Genomic DNA, 22,989 nt, shown 5'->3' with positions numbered 1-22,989 from the left:
ACTTTGCACAATTTTTGTCTAAAACAATAATCAGACAGCACAGTATGTTTATGTTAGTGAATGCAGGAAAATTGTGAAGGCAAAGTTTAAGATGGACATGATGATGTCCAAATTCGACAGAAGGGTGCAGATGGGATAACTGCAGTTAGCCTCCAAAAAAGCGACTCTATTGTTGTGACATCTGGCAAAAAAGTTACATGCTATACTAATAAATATAGTTTAAGATTAATAATTAACAATGCATGCCTATGCATGGGTCATGGTTTTACCAAAGTCATAGAACAGTCAAAACTATACATATTCTAAAAGCATATGCACTTTACATGAAATATAGCATTAATCAACTTATGTCCCATCTTCCTCCATACCATGCATAACACATACTCCTCTATTCTGTATAGGCGAATCAAGTGAACAGCTGATACATTTTGGCCTGCACTATTAAGGGAAAACAAATTAAACACCATAAACGATATATTTTCTATAAGCATATACCCTCCGGAGGAGCTATAACACCATTTAAGACATTTCCCATCTTCCTCCATGCCATGTGCAATATATTGCCCTCTATTCACTATTCACCATACTTGCAGTACACTGCCTCCCCCCTCTCCCCTACATACACAATACAGATTATTTAATCAGGAAGCTTCTCCAACACACATCCCCAACATACTTACAGCACACTGCCCCCAAATGCACAGCACATTGTCTCATGAGGAAGCTTCTCCAACACACATATTGCACACTGCCCTCTCCCCACATACACAGCACACTATCCCATCTCCCTTGTCATCCCCCCAACACACACACCAAGACCCCTGGCAGTTGGGTTAGCCCCTTGAGCCGTGGATCTGCCCAAGGTTTCTTCCTTGGTAAGGGAGTTTTTCCTTGCCCCTGTTGCTCTTGGGTGCTCCTTGTTACTTTTAGAATGTATTATAACAGGGAGCAATTAACCATCAAAGACACTCTGACACAATGTGACAATCAACCCCATCACGGGGTTGGTTGTCACAGGGTATGGGGTTGGTTGTCCCTATAGAGTTTCAATGGGATTTCAGTGATAAAATGGGATCTTAAAAAATGATGTGTAACTTTTTAGTTTTTTAAGCTAGAAACTGCAAATAAGTTTTAATATGAATACCACCCCTATGATAGTTGTCATCAATGCCCCTTATGTTTAAACAATGAGATTAAAGGAGGTGATCAGTTACTTGAATTGTCTACTGTGTTGAGAAATAAAATGAAATTATTTTCAGTGCTAAAACCTCTTTATTATCATGTAAGTTGCAAACACAGTGACAACTGTCACAGTGACAACAAACACATGTGACAACCAACCCCACAAGCTATGTGACAACCATCCCCAACTGACCTCTTGACAAAGATGTTAACCTAGCTGCCACATGACTTTAACTTAATAGCTATATGACTCAAAATAAAGCTACTACCTTTGGCTTTTTAATGAGTGTTTTGTTTTTGAACTACTAATATCCTACAAGCTCTCAATACAAAAACAACACCAACATGAAAATTTACTCTGACCCATGAAATTGTCTCCTCACCTCAATGCTGTGTGTCTGCTCAGCAAAATTCCTAGTGCAAATGAGTAAGCTATCAAAGGGTAACAGTTTGATATCAACATTTTACCACAGCATCACCTAGTGTGCCTGGAATAAGCAATGTGACAACCAACCCGTGAGACAACCAGCCCCGGTCTCCCCTACATTATGCCCTGTTTGCCCTTATAATATATTTTTTGTCCTCGACCTCCAGTGCCGCAGCATGCGCGATAACCTCATTTTTTCCGGAATTCCCCTGCCAACTTCTAAAGATACACCTGACGACCCAGAGAAAGCAGTTAAAGAATTCTTGCAGTCATCTCTCAAACTACCGCCAGAAACAGTTGACAAGATTACCTTCCACCGTGTACACCGTCTCACTTCCAAAGACAATAAAAAACCTCCTCCGATTATCGCCAAGTTCGAACACTTCAAACACAAAGAACTCATCAAAAGCAAAGGAAAAGAACTGAAAGGCACTTCATTAGGACTAAACGACCAATTCCTACAATAAATACAGGAAAGAAGAAGAGCCCTCTTGCCCATAATGAAACAACTCAGGCAAGAGGGCAAACGAGCTGCTCTGTCAGTCGATAAACTGTATGTCAATGGAACTCTGGAACAATGGAATGGAACTCAGCCCCTACCCTTTACATCTCATTCACACACCACATTACATACCTAGTCCTCCACCCCCCTTCTTCCTCTCCTATCTAACTGACACCTGCACACACTCTCACACACACAATACCCATCTTATCAAACATTTTCATAACTGCACAATCACAACATGGTACCACTTACATTCCTGACCTGGAACATCCGTGGGATTGGATCTCAGGCGAAGAGGCTCAAAATCTTAAATCATTTGGATTTAAAAGCTGACATATGTCTCCTACAAGAAACTCATCTCTCAGAATCAGACTACACCCGGATCAAATCAGGACAATTTAATCACATTTTCTCAGCTCATTACAATACAAAACAAAGGGGAGTTTGCATTCTGATTAACAAAAGAATCTCATTCATCCATGACACCACCATCACAGACCCAGAAGGACGTTTTGTCATCATAAACATCTCAATTCACAATACCCCTGTAACAATTGCTAATGTTTATGGCCCTAATACAGACAACCCAGCTTTCTTTCAGAACCTCTTCACCTCCATCTCAACTCTATCTGGCTGTCCCATCATAATCGCAGGTGACTTCAATACAGTGTTAGACCCCACAATTGACAGATCTGATCACTCTAAAAGCAAACGAATCTGGCAATCCACAAAAACAATAAAACAGTTCATGAGCGTTTCTGGCCTTGGCGATTGTTGGCGGCTTCAGCACCCAGACTCCAAATGCTACTCTTTTTTCTCTCCGGTCCACCACTCCTATTCCCGTATTGATTATTTTCTAACCAGCAACTCTATAATGAAAAATATCTCTGATTCAACAATTCATCCCATAGTCATTAGCGACCATGCCCCAGTTACAATTAAATGGAGCATAACTAACCAGCAGCAACCATCTAGCAAATGGCGTTTTAATACATCCCTTTTACAAGACCCAAATTTTATCAGCTTTGTTGGGAGAGAGTGGGCATTCTTTCTAGAAGTGAATGACTCCCCTGAATCATCTCCTTCCCTTCTGTGGGAAGCAGGAAAAGCAGTACTCAGAGGAAGAATCATCTCATATTCAGTATACAAAAAAAAAAAAGAACAGGAAGTAGAACTCAACAATAAAATTAAACAGTTAAAGGAAACCAATGCAAGCAACCCAACTGAAGAAACACAGGCAAAACTTAGGAAACATAAATTCAAACTCAGTGAAACACTCAATAAACACACTCAATTTATGATTCACTGTCTAAGGCAGGAAAACTTCCACCATAGCAATAAATCAGGTAAATACTTAGCAAATCAAATTCAACGTAACAAAGAAAAATCAACAATCCCAGTCATAAAGAACTCAGCAGGGAAGCTAACCAGTTCACCTGAAGAAATAAATCATGTTTTTTACCAGTTTTACAATAAACTATATTCTTCAGAAATAAACCCCAACCAGGAATTCATAGGCTCTTTCCTAAACAGCATCAAATTACCACAACTCCATGAGACCCAAATAAATAACCTGGAATCACCTATAACTCAACAAGAACTGTTTGATGCCCTGAAACAGATGCCCAATAATAAAGCACCAGGTCCGGATGGCTTCCCTGCTGAGTTCTACAAACAATTTTGGACCATCTTAGCTCCACTTTTCACCAGAATGATTAATGAATCAAAACAGAAAGGACGTCTTCCAACTAGTTCCACCACAGTCTCAATTTCACTGCTCCTCAAGCCCAATAAGGACCCAACTTTGCCATCCTGCTACCGGCCAATCTCTCTCCTCAATGTGGACAATAAGATAATCGCAAAAATGCTAGCACACAAATTAGCAAAGGTCACCCCATCCATTATCCACCCAGACCAAACAGGCAAAACAAATTTCATCCACCAACACCCGCAGACTGTTTAATATAATGTATCACTCCACAAATGTTCAAGATAATACCATCATAGCAACTCTGGACGCAGAAAAAGCATTTGATAGGGTGAACTGGAATTTCCTGTTTTCCCCCTTAGGGAGGTTTGGCTTCGGGGAGTCGTTCATTAACTGGATTAAACTTCTATACACCTCTCCTTCAGCCACAGTAATCACCAATGGACTAACACAAAGTTTCACTCTTCCCCGGGGAACTAGACAGGGGTGCCCACTCTCCCCCTCACTATTTACAATCTTCATTGAACCCCTAGCAGCTGCCATCCGTCAGAACCCCCTCATCAAAGGTGTCCAGACTCCATATATGCATCACAAAATCAGCCTTTATGCCGACGACACTCTTGTCTTTCTTCAAGACCCCACAACATCAGTAAAAGAAACCATCAAACTAATTGACACATTCTCTAAAATTTCTGAATACTCAATCAATTGGAATAAATCTGCAATTCTCCCATTACATCCCAACAGCTGGGATGTGACGGCCAACTCTTCACCTATTCCACTCTGCACTAACTATATCACTTACTTAGGGATAGAAGTCTCCCCCAGGCTGTCAGACTTATTTAGCCTAAATTATTCCCCTCTACTCACTTCAATTGATGATGACCTTCAACGCTGGAAGAACCTCCCATTATCCATCATGGGCAGAATCTCAGTAATCAAAATGACAATACTGCCCAAAATAAACTATTTACTCTCTATGATTCCAACCCAGCCCACCCCACTCTGGTTTAAGTCTCTCGATTCATTAATCACTAAATTCTACTGGAAAGATAAGACCCCAAGGATCAAACTCACCACTCTCCAAAAACCAAAAGCACTGGGAGGACTAGAGGCCCCACACTTCCAGCACTATGCCCTGGCCAATCAGCTCCACTTCATTTACAAATGGCTACACCCCACCCCCTCAGACAACACCTGGTTAGACCTAGAACAAACAATCTGTAAAGAAATTAAAATCTCAGATCTCCCTTTCTGCAGCCAGTCAATCAAAAAACATCCATCCTTCAAAGCCCCAACAATTTCATCTACTCTGACAGCCTGGTGGAGATTCTACCACATCACTGATTCACCTATAGCACCATCAATTCGCACCCCGATTTGGAATAACCCAGATTTCACCGTCAATAAAAAACCACTTAACTTTCACACATGGATGGGAAAGAGTATCACTCACCTTCAACACATTCTTCAAGACAATAATCTGGCCTCATTTTCCTGTTTGGTCCAGAAGCATGGCATCGAGAGTAAATACTTTACAATACCTGCAAATTAAATCATCTATCCTAGGAAAAATTAACATACAGACAGCTAACCTTGACATTCCCCCACCAATCTCAGAGCTGCTTAATATTCCCTCTCCCAAAAAAATACTCTCCCAAATTTACAAAATTATATCTCGTTCAGAAAAAACAATTGGCCTGCCATTACACAAATGGGAATCAGACTCAATCAATTACTCCCGGTGCCGACTTCTGGTCAAAAATGTGCAAAAACATCTACCTCATGACAAAGAATAGTAATCTACAACTAATACAATACAAGGTTCTTCACAGATTTCACTTCACTGCACATAAATTGGCTAAAATGGGGTTTGGTTCAGATCTATGCTCTCACTGCACACAAAATAACCCAGACACATACATCCATGTGGTTTGGCATTGCACTCCAATCAACCACTTCTGGGTGAGTGTCACAAAATCTCTCTCCTCCATCTTTGGCTGTCACATCCCAGCATCCCCTTCCTTATGCATACTTGGTGATACATCCACAGTCAATTTAAGCAACTCTTGCAATAAAACACTGCTGGCAGCGCTGACTATCGCCAAGAAAACAATCCTCATGAACTGGAAATCTAGGAACAATGTTCACATCACTCATTGGAAAAACTTGTTAACAGACTATATATCATTAGAAAACCTATCAACTACAAACATAATCAATACTCAGGATACAACCTCTCCTTGGTACCCCTTTATCACCTACCTACAGTCCTGACCCTCTTTGCCTGAGATCCATCTCCACACCAACACACTTCATCAACAGATACACATATCCTCGAACACTGGGCAGGGGATGGTAGCTGGAACTATTATTGTTATTATTATTATTATTATTATTAATATTATTATTATTATTAATAGCAAATAAATAGCATCCCCTTCTTCCCCTCCCCCTTTTATTTACATCTCTGATAACTTTTCTAATTTCACTCTCTGCCTGCCTCTCATCGTTATTATGCCGGGGCCCCATTGGATGGCTTGGGAGACTCGGTCCTGGCGGTCGCTGTGTGGGTTTGGCATTGGTTGGGTCCTGTGGGTTATCTACTGGCCCTGGGCCCCCGATTGTGCACCCTCCTCATACGCTCATGAACATGCCTTGTTCTGGAAGCACGCAGCACGCTTACTCTCTTTTAATTGCACTACATATTAGGTGACATTCAAAAAACATAAACAAAACCACAAAACAGGCTAGGGTAAGGGTGGAGTGCAGGTAGATACCTAATCAGGTGTCTATCTGCATGCCTCACTTATTTTAATGCACACATTACAGAGGAGGCATACATCTTACACAGGGTAAGTGTGGTGTGCATGGGGAAATCCTGACAGATATTCACCATGCATGCCCACTTCTTTTAATGCTACACACTAGATAGAGCTCTCAACCTAGCCATTCACATCTATATTTAGGTCAAGAGTGGCGTGTTGGATGGAGGTCTGGGGGCGAGGTGTGGTTGGTCGTGGTAGTGGGGGACGTATGCATATGATGGGGGCCTGGGGGGATGGGTGGCACGCAGGTCCTCCTCTCTGTCAGCTCATCGCCATAACTGCCGGGGCTGGGTGGAACTGTGGCCATTAATGGGTGCCCAGGTTGTCAATCAGTCAGGCAATCAGTTATTCTTATTATTACACTCATCTTTAACAGAATAATTACAACTCCTCTCCTCTGAAACCCTCCCTCTCTGTGTTCCAGCTTCTCACCTCCTGGCCCAACAGCAAGCCAACCTTACACATATGCACACACACACTCACACACATACATCCTCACACACTCACTACCCCTTACCCCCCCCCCCACACCCCATCCCAACACCACCTCATTCACACTCTCAGAGCTACCATCCGCATGTCATTCCGGTCATCAATTTCATCCCTGATAATCATATCTGTAATCATCCTGGACGCAAATCATCCTTAGGCTTTCTGTTATTAATGTTATGTGTGTTAATAAGCCATGTCAATGTGATGTCTTGTTAAGTTACAGTATGTGTTTGTGTAATGTACATCTGTTTGTCCGATGTAGTATTATTGTGCATGTCGTTGTAGTGTTGCATTTTCTGTAATGTCAATGGTGTTTGCAATAATAAAAAAAAAAATATATATATATATATATATTTTATTTTTGTTTGTCTTGATGTAAGTAATAAACTCAGTAATTTTCATGGTGATATGTGAAGGTAAATTTTTCCCCCTATTTGCGTGAGAAAAATACTGTATAGGCGCATGAATAGGGTATATTTAGGTATTTTTCGAAACTTTCCCCTATTGGGATTCTTTGGGGGTTTTTTCCCCTTACTCAGGACATATTGAGGATACAAAATCAGTTAAGTTTTCTTCTGTTGCAATTTGTTCAACGTTGACCCCTATTTTGACTTAAAATGACTGGACTAGTTTGGCGCATACATTTGTTCTTCCCCGTCACAAATGGCCTAGCTTGTTAGGCCCTTCGACTTCATTTCGGTCAATCAATTCCCAGCAAAGCACATGGCTCTCATTGCTGGCTGTAGTGATCATCCCAATATATTAATGTCAGATGATCATAATTTTCTCTGAAGACAAACAAGTAGGCTATATGCCTAGATGTTGAGCTGATTACAGAAAGCGACTACAAACAGAATAAAGAGATCAGTTTGGTTTCATAATGACAAAATGATCAGATGGCATTGCATCTTCCAATGTATGACATGTTACACATCGAAAAAAAATCTCTTCCTTCTTGAGCCTCAATTTGCATCAACATCTTTTCCTGATACTGTCCACGGAACCAACAAAGACTAGGTTCATCACAAACCATTTCCTCTTTGCTTTGTAGCTGTAAATACCATCCTCCTCCCTTATAGTCAGCTCTGTTGGATTATAGGCTGGCATTGCCAGATGACCTCACTGCCTGTCACTAACCATCTGTGGCACTGGAATCATATACTGGAATATTTTTTTTAACACAATCACTGCAACATAGTCAGAGCTGATTGGTTGTGCAAGGCCTGCATATAATTAGCCCTGTGACTCATAGACTGATAGATGCAATGGGACAAAGGGACACAGGACAAGAAGAATGATACTTTATTCTCAAGTGTCTGACAATCTGCCTCAACTCCTTTGCACAATTGGCACAATCTTCTCAGTACAAATAGTCAGTTTTTTGTGTGCAATTTCCCACTCCATATATTTGATGCTTGTGCAAAAGTTTAACAGAATTATGTGAAATGACAGATAAACACAATTAGCACAGAAGATATAAAAATCATACCTCTAGTATCAAGAGGGTGCTTGCATGGAAAAAGATAGGAATTCTCTGGGAAAGGCTGCCCTTCTACACTGCTCTTGATGAAAATACAAGAACCAAACCTTAACAATGCAGATAAAGTATCATGACAGTGTGATGTGAAACATTTCACTGCAGAAAACTTAGTTTTAAAAAAACAACAACAACAAATGTAACATGACAAAAGCATAAAAGTGGAACTTCATCATGACAATAATATCGTCTTAACATGGTACAGAGTGGAGTGACTATACAGTGGTGTCTCAAGAGTATAGATGGCCCCACATTACCACTTTCTTCATGTGGTGTCTCAAGAGTATAGATGGCCCCACATTACCACTTTCTTCATGTGGTGTCTCAAGAGTATAGATGGCCCCACATTACCACTTTCTTCATGTGTTGTCTCAAGAGTATAGATGGCCCCACATTACCACTTTCTTCGTGTGTTGTCTCAAGAGTAGAGATGCCCCCACGTTCACTTTCTTTATGCATTTTCCAAATCTTCCAGCATTGGGTGAGAGTGGGGAGAGAGGTGTGGGGGAGCGGAAGGGTAATCAGAAACATTTCAGCAAGCTTTACACCCCCAGGATTACTATAAGAGATATTCATAAGAGTGCATATTATAGCATTTATAAAGTACGTCTAGGCTATATTTTCAGCATATTTATCAGAAAAAGCAAAGAAATAACCTTAGTCTGTATAAGAGTGCTTAAGGAGGTAGGTGAACTAATTGCTGCATTCTTTAAGCAAAACCATTGAAAAGCATGTAAATATGTTTATAAGCATATTCACATTATTTTCCTTAAGGTAAATCAAACTGAGGAAAATCTTCAGTTTTCTGTCTTCTGTTTAATAACCATTCATTTGTATCATCCTGTATTTCTCGTAAATGCAATGTTTTGCTTTCCATCTGCAACAAAATCAGATCAAACTGTTTCAGGATTCTAGGGGGGGGGGGCTAAGCAACATGACGTCACTAACCAGTGCCCATCACACATTAGATCTCTCAGTGAGCATGAGGAGTTTGTTCAGGGTTATTATGTCCTGTGCATTGTAGTCAACAAGTCTTGAGGGGAGTCGGAGCTCTTCTTTGGACACAGTCAGTGGCTGCAGCTGTCCAGTTGATGGCTGATTATTCATTCATTAGGCCTACATGTCACATACAAAACTTACCTCAGAAAAGAGCGCAGGACTTTGGAGGGCGAAATGGGTTGTCGCTAGACGGAACTCCCATCAGTAGAGGGTCTTTATGTGCATTTTGCAGACAGAAAGTCTTCAAGTCGGCAGCAGCCTGTGATACCTACACAGTATACATAAGTGAGGATGGCACTGACAAGCCTCATGATAAAAAATCTTGACTTAATCATATCAAATAGGCCTAGCACTTGATACTATTGAAACAAAACACATGGTGGCCTACATAACATTCCATTTATAACAAATGTTTAATAATTATGGAGAGGAAAGAAATGTGAGAAAAATACAAGATGAGGCCTTGAAGCAAAAGCATAAAAACAAGCAAAGCATTGATTGTAGCCTGCAGAATTCCTGACAAAAAGTTCATCACGTCGGTTGGATTTAGGTCGTGCGACGGTCCACTAATCTGGACTATTTCAGAGAGGCTTCAGCCAACAATTGCCCCACTGTCATGTGGCTACAATCAACAAAGAGCACCACTGTGATGCCATGGGGGAACACCCAGATGTGCATCTTCATTTCTCAATCTAAGCGGATACACCGGGCAAGTATGCAAACATAATGTACGAATGTTGAACAAAATTATTGCCCAAATTCCAAAAGCCGAGAGGGGGAAAAGGTGCAACTAGGCGAACACTATTTTTGCCAAGGCTGCGCTATTTCGTGTAGCCTATAAATTTAAAAGCCTAGGCTACTTATTCTGAATGTCTACATCGGTAAAGAAAATATAATTGCTTCGAGAGTGACAACCTTTTTCAATTAGCCTACCATAACTACATGCTTGGAAATAACTTTATCGACCCATGTCAACTCTGATGGGAAAAATAAATATATCATTTACTTGGTGGACTAGCTTTCACATAGGCACGAGACGTTAGGTTTACCTCGTTATAGACCAAAGGACGATGCATCACTATCAAAGTTTCTTGACAAGTCACACCCTGATCAGAGAAAATCAACTTTCCAAGTCAAAGTATCTTTCTTTAAGCGTAGGCCTACCTTGATCCTGCGGACGCTGGCTTCCAGCCGTAGTTGTTTGACGGCTTTTTGCGCTGTAACCAAATTGCTGTTCGCGGTGTTGTTTGACATGACGACGTCGGTTTAGGAGAGTGGTCTGCAGATAGGCAGTCCTCACTCATTAAAATGCATTGAACTCTGCGGCGCCCCCTCTTTTTCCCCACCGCATTTTGACCGATAGTCGTAGAACCTCCTCGACCTCCTTAGAAGCCCCACATAGCCATAAAAAAAGGGAGGGAGGGAGGGGGAGGTTATGTGGGCTAAATCAATCATAAGCTAAATTAAACGTGTAGCCTAGGCCTAAATTACGTAGCCAAAGTAAATCGAATGCTACACCCCAGTCCAGAAGCTAAATGCACCGATGCAGGTTAAAATTATACTAGGCTACAAGCACAAACAAGCAGTCCTGGAGTTTAGGTTATACAAACCCAAAAGGATACAATAACACTTTGCTTTATCACAGATTGACATGGCCTGCCCTAGGCTATGGCATCATCCGGTTGAACAATTCCCATCGAAATCTGATCTTCAAAAAGATCAAGCCTCTCATTCGAAATGTCACTAATTTTGGTCATGTGGATTGTAGAACTGCTCACGAGTGACCTCGTTTGCCCTAATTAAATGGTGTGGCTCTTCCCAGAATTTGTGAGATCTTGCGAATTATTTGACAATATACTTTTCACGTCGATAGGCCTAGCCTTTCATATAGAGTTGTCATGTTTTATCATATAAAAACTCAGCATAGCCAGAGCGCGTCTACGGAGAGCCTTGCCACTCCGTATTAAGTCCCATTGTACCGAATTTTGGATGCAGTTCCACCAGAGTTCCACTGGGGGCGATCGCCATGAGTGCAGAATGAATGGGAGTCAATGGAGCTAGACAGCTAAATTGGTCTCTTTCACCTGATTGTCGTTGACAAATCTCAGATTTGATTGTAGTTTGTATAACTTCAACATTTGTTATGGGTCAAAAGTTGAATGAACGAGTACTTATGTCCTTTTGATTTCTTACAGGTTGGGTCGTTGTTGCACATAACACGCTAGCATTGTGCTAATGAATGACGTCATTGACACATTTGAAAGGCTTTTTAGAACAATTAAGTGACTTTAAAATATATAATACTCAACCAAGTGTATTTTCTTTGCCTCCCCTCTCGAATGCAATACTCAAATTACTTTAAAAAAAATATATATCCCAAGAAAAGTGGATTTTGAGGGGTACAGCTCCATAGACCTCCATGCATTCTGCACTCGTGGACGAGCGCCCTCATGTGGAACCACAGGAGGAACTGCAACCAGTTCAGAAACCGGAAGTTTTCCGAGAGTGGCAGTTCTCCCCTTATTAGACATTCTCTGGCATAGCTACTGAACAATTGTATCGGTCAAAGCGTAACTTTATTTGCAAGTCAAGCTTACCTGAATGGATGGCTTCAAGTTTATTGTCCGTCACCGCCATCTAGTGGTAGATTCATGGGATAGAGGCTGGAAGGTCAAACTGGTATTACATCCGGTTCATTCGGGGTCGTCCAGAAGGATTCTCATTCCACACTTTAGGAGTTTACGATGTTGATACGAGTAAGTTAGTATTGATTAACTGTATGGCTGAAATAATTGAGATGACACTGAAAATAAGACGGTTTGAACTGTGCAGAGTAGAAGGAGTTCAAGCCAGTAATAACGTTGCAATGCTTGATGTTTGCAGTGATGGGGAGGCTTGTATAACTGGCGTTAGCTAACCTATGTCAGGTAACGTTAACGTTACCTAACTTAGCAATGTTAAGGTTTTGTATCTGGCCAACTAAACGGAAAACTGGAAAGTAAGCCAAATTAACGGCTAAAAACGAAACGGTGTTAAATACTTGCCAGCTTGAGATGCCTGCCATAATGACAATCTAGATTAGACAGACTATGAGACTCGGCATGCTATTGAACATTATGCAGCCTAATTTGTCGACACGTGTACGTTGGATTGATTTCATTTGCTTATTGTCTGTAACGCCTTGTTATTGCTGTCATAGAGAGTATTGCAGTTGGGCTTGTCTGCTGCGAAAGGAAGTCGAATTATTCATCAAAGTGCTCCATGGAGAAGTCCTCTTATACCAATTGTAGTTGAACAGACGGTAAGACTCGCCCGCGGACTAAGTGGTCTGCCACAATGTCATGTCATTGTGCTGTAGTTAGTAATAATACATTTTGACGTTCACATTGTGATTATATTACTGTTCATATTCACGCATAGGGCCGAGGAGAACGCGCCTATGACATCTACTCTCGCTTGTTAAGAGAGAGAATTATCTGTGTTATGGGTCCAGTAAGTCTCTCCATCTTAATTGATTCAACAGTATCACTTTCTCAGACTTGCCATATGTGTAAGCGTACTCACAAATTGAAAGTATCTGTTTTGTGTCTCTCCCCCACCCCTATCAGATTGATGACTCTGTTGCCAGTCTTGTCATTGCCCAGTTGCTATTCCTTCAGTCAGAGAGCAACAACAAACCCATCCACATGTACATCAACAGCCCTGGTGAGTGAGGAAATCAGCTATTTTCTGTCATTGTCGTGTCTGGTTGAGAAACGTTGGTAGTTTCTATTAAGTTCTCCCTCTGACCTTGTTGCATTGGTACTCTTTCACCCGTAGGTGGCGTGGTCACATCAGGCCTGGCAATATATGACACCATGCAGTATATCCTGAACCCCATCTCCACCTGGTGTGTGGGCCAGGCTGCCAGCATGGGCAGCTTACTTCTGGCAGCAGGCACAAATGGCATGAGGCATTCGCTCCCAAATGCCCGCATTATGGTGCACCAGCCATCAGGAGGGGCAAGGGTGAGAGCTGGGGGCACATTGGGCAGTTGAGGAGGTGGTAGGGGTGGGTAGTTTGTAACTGTACTATATGCTGTGTTTAATACTGTTAAAATGTGTTTTAGGGTCAGGCCACAGATATTGCCATTCAAGCAGAGGAGATTCTTAAACTGAAGAGACAGATCAACAACATTTACAGCAAACACACTGGACAGCTACTGGAAACAATAGGTAGGTTCAACCTCTGAAACATTTTTTGCAGTTAAAAGTTGTTGAGGGTTTACTATATTTTCTGTTAATAAATTAAATAAATTAGAAAGGAATAACACTGATGGAGCAGTTCTGTAAAAACAACCTGTCAGAAAATATTTGGATGATCCGTATGATAGTGGTCTCTAACATTTACATTAAAAGCCTTTTTGAATTCACATTGTCTTATTGACCCGTTTGTGGCAATTGGTTTTGGTATGATGCCAGTGTTGATTTTGGCCCTTTCCGGAACTAATCCCTACCCACTCCCCCTCGATTACCAAGTGAACTCGAGTGGGAAGCACCCTCGCAGCTAAATGAAGTTCCCTTGATTAGCGCGTAGGGTTTATAATACCACACTCAGCTTTGGGACGAACTTCACTCTTCCTAGTGGAAGCTGGTTATCACGGAACCATGGAATTGTTTACAGGCATGGCCTACAGACGCGGAAGTAACATTTTGAAACATCCTCCATGACGTGCCACATTAATTGACACACACCCTCGATAAGTGACCACCGGTATTCACTCGGTGTTGGAGAGTTTATAACACACTACTGGTTTCAGATGGCCCTTAATATGGCGGACCCTCAGTGAACGTGCAAACGAAGTGTAAGTGGCAAGGGAGGGGGCAAAGTAACTAGTTTCGGAAAAGGCCGTTGTCTCATTGAACTCAGCTGTTTTTGTCTCTCGCCATTTAGTCTGTATTGCATTTTTACCCATGTAATATGCCTTTGCCTCCCCAGAGGGTGTGATGGAGAGGGACCGCTACATGAGCCCCATGGAGGCCCAGGATTTTGGCATCATTGACCGGGTCCTGGTGCATCCCCCTCAGGCTGGACAGGATGAGCCTGAGCTGGTACAGAAAGAGCAGACCACGGGCCCGAAGTTCCCCGCTGCCCCCGACTCTCCTGCCCCTGAGCAAGGGTCATCTGGGACCAACCCGCCCTCCTCATACAAACCGGAACCCTGAAGGGAACAGTCCAGACTCATCCCTCCCTCAACAAGTCTGTCAGCCTCATTCTGCACAGATCACTAAGGGTATGCCTGGAATGAAGGCACCAGCAATACCTCGTTTGGCCTAATTTCAACACCGTGTTTTATCTCTGGTGTCTTGGTTCTCTAAATTTGGACAGAAGACATACCATATCTCCGAAATGCGTATGTGGTCTTTTGTGATGAGAGAAAATGTGTGTTGCACTCAACAGTCTCAACAGTGGCTTTGCATTTGTAACCTATAGGTTTCATTTTATTAAAAAAATGTTTAGAATAATAAAAAATGTGTGTTTAAGTTTAGATTGGACAGAATCTTTTAATTTGGAAGAAAGGATATTATTATTAATATTTAATGTTAAATTAAAATTCTAATTCATTCTAATGTTAAATGTTTGCCTCTACAAAGCAAACCATCTTACAACATACTTAATTGAACAAATTTCAGACTATCATGGGGAAATAAAAACTCTTTATTTTTTCAAATGTTTTATTTGTAGTTTCATAGGAGTGATTATTTAAAACTACTTTACAGTACATTGAGAACTGTTGTTTTTGTTTTCTTATATAATGTATGATAATGTTTTTGTTTACATTTACATTTCTAACTCAGGTTGAAAAGATAATGATTCAAGATTAGCCTAATACATATAATGCACCTTAAACAAACTAACTACAGAAAACTTTGCCACACAAACTGACAGATGGCAGTGCTATAGATTATGATGCAAGGAACAGCATCATCAACAATTGTGACATTATTTAGGAAAAAAAGTCAACAAAATGGTCACATTTAAAATATGTACACTTTTGTCTTTACAAAACGTAAAAATAAAAATAGAAGATCCTTTCATCTCTGGATATCAAACCAACTGTGAAATATTCCCAGTTTTAATGGTTACTTAACATAGCAGGCTACAGGCAAAAAGCGTTTCGCTTTGGTCAGTGCCCCATTTGTGCCGCAAATCAACCCAAATCCTGGACCATGTCTTTACATAACGGAGCAGCTGCTCTTCTTGGTGGTGGTCGCCCAGCGGAGCCAGCCCAGGTTGGCATCACTGTAGGGGGGGTACCTGAAGGCACCAACCCGCTCCAGTGCCCAGCTCCTCAGCACGCAGGCACGCTTGTGACTGAAGGTCTCGTAGCTCCAACGTCCATGGTAGCAGCCCATCCCACTGGCACCTGGATTGGGGGTCAGGAGAATGAGTTGTTAACCTAAAGGCTAGAGGTATGTAACCTGCCTTCCGTATACTGACCAACTTGTGTGCCATGTGCATGGGTTAAAAGGATCCATGACACCAGTACAGCGCTTGTAGTTATTACATAATGGCCTGCAACCGTCACACTTACCAATTCCCCCAAAAGGTAAGCTTGGTAGTGTCATGTGCACGATGCCATCATTTGAACAGAATCCTCCACTGCTGGTGTTTTCCAGAACTGTGGTCACAATCTAAGGACGACAGTGGGTCATGATAGAAATGTTTACATAGAAATTGAAATGAATTCTTTACATTAAACCATGCCCACTCATGGAAACAGTACTTGTGGCCCCACTTTAATTGGGTGTAGCGCAAACCATAGACTCGAGTCATGCCACATTAGGCATCATCAGTTATCTCTCCTGCTTACCTTAGGGTCATCAGAGAAAGCATACAGGGCGAGGGCTTTCTCTCTGGCATTCACAAAGTCGATGGCTTCCTCCAGGTTCTCCATGGTGAGGATAGGGAGGATGGGTCCAAAGATCTCCTCCTGCATAAGGGCGTCCGTTCCGTCAACGTCCACCACCACTGTGGGTGCTTCAGGAATAGGAAGTCGTGTGAGGCATCACTCATACTACTGATTTTACAAGGGCTCTCAAACCATTGTACATACATCAATGTTTATTTTGTGCACATGTTTTTCATGGCTTAGTGTACACATTGGGAAATTCAAGGTTGAAAATGGTGGTTCTATGAATATAAAGCAGATGTTTCTCTAGAGGCAACAGAATGCAAAAATCTAAGGTCAGCTTTGTAAATCACTATTAGAGTTTACATCAGTACTCCTGCTGAAACTAGATGTACTGCATTGAGTGGCTTTTGAGACATAGAAATGTATGCAATGTAAAGTTGCAGCGCCCCCTATGATGTGCAATCAGAGGTTGTCGTGGTGATCCCCTATGTCATATGTTGTGCAGTTTGGATTGGAACAGCTCATCACAACATTGAACACGACATTGAAGACATGACTAAACCTATATGATTGCGCTGCACTAGCACTGCGGCGTTATAACATTCTTCCAAACCACCCTGCTTACCAATGTACTTCTCCTCTCGTGTGCTCTCCCCCCCGATCACCACTTTCCCCTTGGACTTCCCCAGCATGTCCATCAAGTGGCTCCAGTGCTTCTCTGTCACAATGCGGCCAACATCTGGGCATTGCTGGAGGTCGGTGCCGTAGAAGGCCTCCAGGGCTTCGCGGATGGCAGGCAGCAGGGCGTCCCGCGTCTCGGCTGTGCAGAGGACATAGTCCGGAGCGACGCAGCTCTGGCCTAAGTTAAAGTACTTGGCCCAGACCAGCCTCTTGGCAGCGGTCTTCATGTCCAGCCGGCCATAGATAAAGCAGGGGGTCTTCCCCCCCAGCTCCAGGGTGACGGGGGTCAGGTAAACAGCAGCAGCTTGGAGGATGCTCCGAGCCACTGACTGAGAACCTAAAGTAGGAGATGTGCAAATCTAAAGTTAAGTAATGTAAGTCAATTTACACCACCACAAGTGAAATCTTACAAAGGATCACCACATCAACACAGAAAAATAACATAGACGGAACTGAGCCAAAATAAAAAAGCTGGGGAAAACACAAGGAGAGACCTGAATTGCAACTTATCTTACCTGTGTAAAAAATGTGGTCAAATCTGTTCTCCAATAACATTCTGGTGTCCTCCACCCCCCCCCGTATGACTACATAACACTCCTGAAAGGAATTTGGGCAGACATGAATAGGAAAACATTTTTCACAAAAAACATGCATGAGGGAAGGTAACACGTGAATGAACATCGCATTACCTGGGACAGGTACTTGGGTATGAGTTCAGCAAGGAGCTTCTCGGTTGCTTGACTGATCTCAGACGGCTTGAGTATTGCACAGTTACCTAAGGCATGATGCCAGTATAAAGAATAAACACTCAAAGTTATTTGTTATTTCTGGATGCTGAACATAGAATGATAGTCGGTACCAATCTGTAAAAACATAGAACTGCACTACTGGCCAGGAGTAACCAGAACTAAAAACACAACACATTGTAGGGAACACACATCCATTGATGACAATCAGACTATGTTGATCATGCCACTGCTGGTTGAAAAAGTATGAGAAACATAAAATGTATGATTTATTAAATGTGTACAACATATTCATTTGAAGTTTCTAGCCAAATGTATTCTGATGGATATCTTAACTGACCCTCCCTAGGGGTGCTGTGTAAAGAGATGTTCATCCATGCATTTGAGGAGATACTATAGTGAACTGATGATAACCTTAAAAGGCAAATGATTTGTTCCCAAAACCATACAATTAGTTTCCTCGGTCAGAAAACTAGCGCAAATAGGCTCTTTAATAGACCTCTGACGTTTGCCTACAAAAAGGACCCCAAAATTGCCATCTTTGCCCATATAAGGAGATCCGGCAGCTTTTGGTCCTTTTTGTAGGCGAACTTCAGAGGTCTAATGGGTGGAAAAAGCCATGCTAGCTGACTTAGCCAGACTGTCCTCAGTATTCAGCCATAAATTATCCACCTCTACTGAAGTTGTAAAGGCAAACACAGACAAACCAGACTTGGTTCACCCTTAACATGATGGTTGACAGATGACAGATTTATGCTAATGAATGGAATAGTTTCTAGGTCAGAGTGACTTTCCTAAAGAAGAGGCCAACGGAATTTAGAGAAATTGAAGTTGAAATTGAATTGAAGTCTGCTCATTTCAGAACAGCTGCACAGTAAAAAGACTGCATTATGACCTCCCACATGATCAAATATTATATTATTTATGTAGCAATATGGTGAAATATTAGTGTCACTAGAGTTGTAAACAAAACAAAAAATACTGGCAGGCACTATGTAAATATGCCCATCTCTTTGAATTAAATAGGCACTACCATATGTAACGAGGGTAATGAACATAAGGCTGGCATGCTCAGAACACAGGCATGAATGAAAGCGTGTACCTGCAGCTATGGCACCAACCAGAGGTAGCAGAATGAGTTGGAGAGGGTAGTTCCATGCCCCTATGATCAGAACCACTCCAAACGGCTCTCTTCGTATGGTGCAATCATCAAACTTTGTTGCCTGAAACACAACAGCAAAACAATTTCAAGAAAGAATGTAGATATGAAGATAACAGAACAGATATGAAAATCTGGACAGCTCTGCACAACCACTAGATCCTAAAGGTAGCACTCATTATTGTAGACAACACTGAATACTTGTTCAGTATATTGGTTCCAATGTATACATTATGGTTAGTTATGGTTAACACTTCCAGCTTGGTCACGCAGGCCTTGAGCAATGTTGTACAAAGCAGACGTCACTGAGCAGACTCTTTTGTCTCAACGAAAGGTAACAAAACTAAGCTCAATTATCAGAGAATCGTAATCTCTAGATCCACAAAACAGATAGTTCCAGACAATGCATTAGGTCTTGTTAGAGACGATTACCAGATTCGTGGCCACATATTCAGGTTCCATCCAGGTCTTCAAGTTATTCATTGCGTAGCAAACGTCATTCCTCACCATGTCAATCTCTGAAAGTACTGCTTCAAATTTTGGCTGTTTAACATAGCAAAAGGGACAGGTGCTGTAGTTCAACATCTATGGCAGTCCACTAAAATGGTGAGGACAGCAAATACTGTGGTACATGTTCATATGCATACCTTGGCAAGGTCCTTGTGCAATGCTTCCACAATCTGAGCTTCGTTTTCCTCCATCAAGGCGAGGAGGGCCTTTAGCTGAGTGAGACGGAACTGCAGTGGAATGGTCACTCTGGTGCAGAATGCTGCACGGAGTCTGGCAATCACTTCACTGTGACTTTCCATCTTCTTGCACGTGACATACATGTCTACAGAGATGTATTACCAGGTTTAACGTTGGTGAAGACACACGTCACGACAAGTACATAGGCCATGTAAGATATTTGTAAATGCAGATATTTCTCAACACCAATTTGTCCTAGGGACAAGTTCAAGAATCACGTTTAAGTTTAGTGTTTAGTTAAGTGCCTTGGTGTGCTCACAACACAACAGGGGCCTGTACTACGAAGGGAGCTTAACCTACCCAGATGTAACCCAGGGTTGACAAAACCTGGTTATCTTAAGTGGTGTTAATCGGTACTACGACGCTGATTATGAAGTTGATTTGTTGAGCCGGGGTTAACCTAATTGGAGTTTGTGCGCGTTCACATAAAGAGGGTTGTTGCAGCAAAGTCACCACTTTCAATGATGACGCGATCATCTTTTACGGATGAGGAATGCACAATTATTATGACAAGTTATGAGGAATTAAAACCCACTCTACGACAAAAATCAAATACGTTGGCAGTGAACAAAGCAAGGCTGTTGGCAACGTATTGCAGATCGGGTAGCCTTAATGCCTAAAAGTAAAGTTTTATTTCCACATGTTCTTCAAATATGTGTTACGGAGGATTAGCTTGCGGAATGTCTGAAATGAGTTTAAATAATTAAATTGCCTATTTTGAGTTCATAGAAATGCCTACAGATGCAACACAATTTAGAAGTGGGCATATAGATTACAGTAATAGGATAATTGAATGTTTAAGTAGCCCCCATTGACTGATTTAGTGTATGCCTAATACTGTGAACATTTCAGATGCAACACCATTGCCAAACGCACATGGCAGCAGGTGAAAATGAAACACAAACACATTATTCAGAATAGTAGGTTTATATAGTTATAGCTTGCATTAATATTTCTTAATTATGAAAACATGTAGGCCTAGTATGCTTATAGCCTTCACTTGGCCTCTGTTTTACAGCTAACAAGAAAAATGTGTCTTTGAACACTAGCCTACTAAGGAGTTGGCCTTCGCAAATAATAGTGGAAGGGCGATTGTGGAAGGGGTTGAGGGAGGCATTCGGTCGGATTCTGGTGCTATGGAAATGTGTAGCCTTTTATGTGCAGGGTGCAGTAATATGACATTCAATTCAACAAGTTTGTTAAAATTGTGATTTTCATTTATTAGGCCTACTGTAGGCTAGGCTATGTCCGATTTATTTTAGGCTATTCTTGCTCAAGATGTTCAGCATACTGTAGGCTAGGCCTATGTCCGATTTATTTTCGGACATACAGTATTCTTGCTCAGATGTTCAGCATCACCGATTAGATGGAATACATTAATGTCCACGTAAGGGTATTGCTATGACGGGTGACATTAGAGACTTCTGCCTAGATCATCTGACAAAGATAACGAATTCCTTCGTCTGACAATCTATATGTTCATAGAGAATATCGTCCGGGTATATATATATATATATATATATATGGCGGTCTCTAAAACTCCTCGCCCTGCGAAGAGAGCCCCTCATGATTTGCGACGCTAATAACAAATTTTGCGCTCCAATGTCGTATGGATCATCCAGGTACGCCGACATTGTCTCGAATTGTTAGTGGAGGGGTGGTAGGCTACTTATAAAGGGTGTGGTTAACGGAAACCTCGGGTTAACCAAGAACATAACCTGGTCGGAGCAGGTTTGAGATGCAGGGTAAATTGCCATTGCAGCATACCTAGGTTAAAACATATCCACCTTTCGTAGTACGAGTTAATCGGGAAGTTATGCCACACGTGATCAAGTTACTCTCGAAGTTACCCAGATAAGCCATGTAACCCCGCTTCATAGTACAGGCCCCAGATCTCATCACTATACATCACAACACATGATACAAAATACAAGAACAGATTGTAATTGGGCATCAGAGTACATGGGTGGACCTGAGTTAAAGTGCGTTGTAATGCTAAGATGTTCAGTCCATATTTAAGTGTCTGATTACTTGGAGGTACTATAAAAAAAAAAAAGGTCACAAGGCTGATATGCCCATTTCCCCACAATATACACAAGGCTTTCAAATGATCAGGCCTATATATATGTTTAATTCGTTCCTTTGACCTACATAAAAATTTAAGGCCATAGGCCTACCCCAAACCACTGAGTTTCTGTCATCATATGCTGGACAGATTATTTGTAATTTTACATGTTAATGGTATAGCCCAACATAAGGAAGGGAAATACATAAAATGGTGATAGCTAATCGGGAGTGAAACAGTTGAGATGCTTCCATAGCCAACAAACTGAAATTCCAACCGCTGGCCTCCGTTAGTGGCGGCAGCAGCCCAAACAAAACATTTATGCGTACTTTCTAACAGTACAAGCTACAAACGCCTTTTTACGCAAACCTAAAGCATGGCACAATTCGTCCACAAACATTTATCCCTTGGGCTACTTCCATTCAAGCATGTCGGCTAATAGTCATCCTAGCTGGAATGTGGATAACTACATATGGGCTATAAAAAAAAGAACGGCGAGCTTACCTGACTCCAACCTTTAGGCTACTTGCAGTTGAACTCAATGGTTTCAATTCGGAGGCGTTGACTATTCCTCAATCGGTTAAGCGCGTTGAAACACATGCAGGTAGGTAGAGTGAGTGGGAAACCAACAAAATCATTTCCGGGTTTCATGTATTTTGATTCATCAAGATCGAGTTTGTCTGGTTTGGTCACCAGAGCCAGATGTTGGCAACGGAACAAGAAAAACCCGCTGGAAGATGTCAGATTGGTCGTTAAACCTAAGTGTACTGAGGTCCACTGTGTTAAAGTTCCTCAGTTGCCGCTTAAAATACAGATCAGTGGGGTTTTGTGTCATTTTAGTTAAACTTCTTCATGATCTTATGACCACCTGTCTACGAAGCAGCAAATGCTGTCCTATGTTGGATAGTCCATTAAGTGGAATTTTTGGTTGAGATTTTTGCAAGGCTCTCTGTTGAGTCACTAACTGTGTTAGGCATCTTTTAAGCACCAAATCAGTCAAATGTATTATTTTTTGTGG

General features: G+C 41.7%; 3 protein-coding genes across 4 annotated transcripts; 1 reads left to right on the top strand and 2 right to left on the bottom strand.

The window, feature by feature from the left end:
* Positions 1-8,428: 8,428 nt before the first annotated feature.
* si:dkey-204f11.64 (uncharacterized protein LOC100537752 homolog) lies at positions 8,429-11,068 on the bottom strand. 2 transcript variants are annotated; one of them, XM_048245739.1, is made up of 3 exons: positions 10,843-11,068; positions 9,820-9,946; positions 8,429-9,238 (listed from the first exon to the last, which is right to left on the bottom strand). In XM_048245739.1, exons 1-2 carry the CDS (start codon positions 10,930-10,932, stop codon positions 9,821-9,823), a joined length of 216 nt encoding a protein of 71 aa, XP_048101696.1. In that variant the 5' UTR covers positions 10,933-11,068; the 3' UTR covers positions 8,429-9,238; position 9,820. The 2 variants fall into 2 exon arrangements, with proteins under 2 accessions (XP_048101696.1, XP_048101697.1); XM_048245740.1 differs by having other exon boundaries at positions 8,429-9,147.
* Positions 11,069-12,330: 1,262 nt separating this feature from the next.
* LOC125296738 (caseinolytic mitochondrial matrix peptidase proteolytic subunit) lies at positions 12,331-15,205 on the top strand. The gene is made up of 7 exons (XM_048246814.1): positions 12,331-12,434; positions 12,878-12,979; positions 13,099-13,170; positions 13,287-13,383; positions 13,498-13,685; positions 13,787-13,892; positions 14,656-15,205. The coding sequence occupies exons 1-7, from the start codon at positions 12,423-12,425 to the stop codon at positions 14,880-14,882; spliced, it is 804 nt and encodes a 267-aa protein (XP_048102771.1). The 5' UTR covers positions 12,331-12,422; the 3' UTR covers positions 14,883-15,205.
* A 223-nt stretch (positions 15,206-15,428) lies between these two features.
* On the bottom strand, positions 15,429-22,701 carry aldh3b1 (aldehyde dehydrogenase 3 family, member B1). The gene is made up of 10 exons (XM_048246812.1): positions 22,476-22,701; positions 19,807-19,991; positions 19,592-19,702; positions 19,103-19,223; positions 17,944-18,029; positions 17,770-17,851; positions 17,199-17,591; positions 16,532-16,698; positions 16,253-16,352; positions 15,429-16,084 (listed from the first exon to the last, which is right to left on the bottom strand). The coding sequence occupies exons 2-10, from the start codon at positions 19,987-19,989 to the stop codon at positions 15,894-15,896; spliced, it is 1,434 nt and encodes a 477-aa protein (XP_048102769.1). The 5' UTR covers positions 19,990-19,991; positions 22,476-22,701; the 3' UTR covers positions 15,429-15,893.
* Between the last annotated feature and the right edge of the window lie 288 nt (positions 22,702-22,989).

This window comes from Alosa alosa, chromosome 6 (assembly GCF_017589495.1).
Source record: "Alosa alosa isolate M-15738 ecotype Scorff River chromosome 6, AALO_Geno_1.1, whole genome shotgun sequence".
Taxonomy (NCBI): Eukaryota; Metazoa; Chordata; class Actinopteri; order Clupeiformes; family Clupeidae; genus Alosa; species Alosa alosa.
Note: the sequence above shows the minus strand (reverse complement) of the source record. Positions and strands in the feature narration are given on the sequence as shown.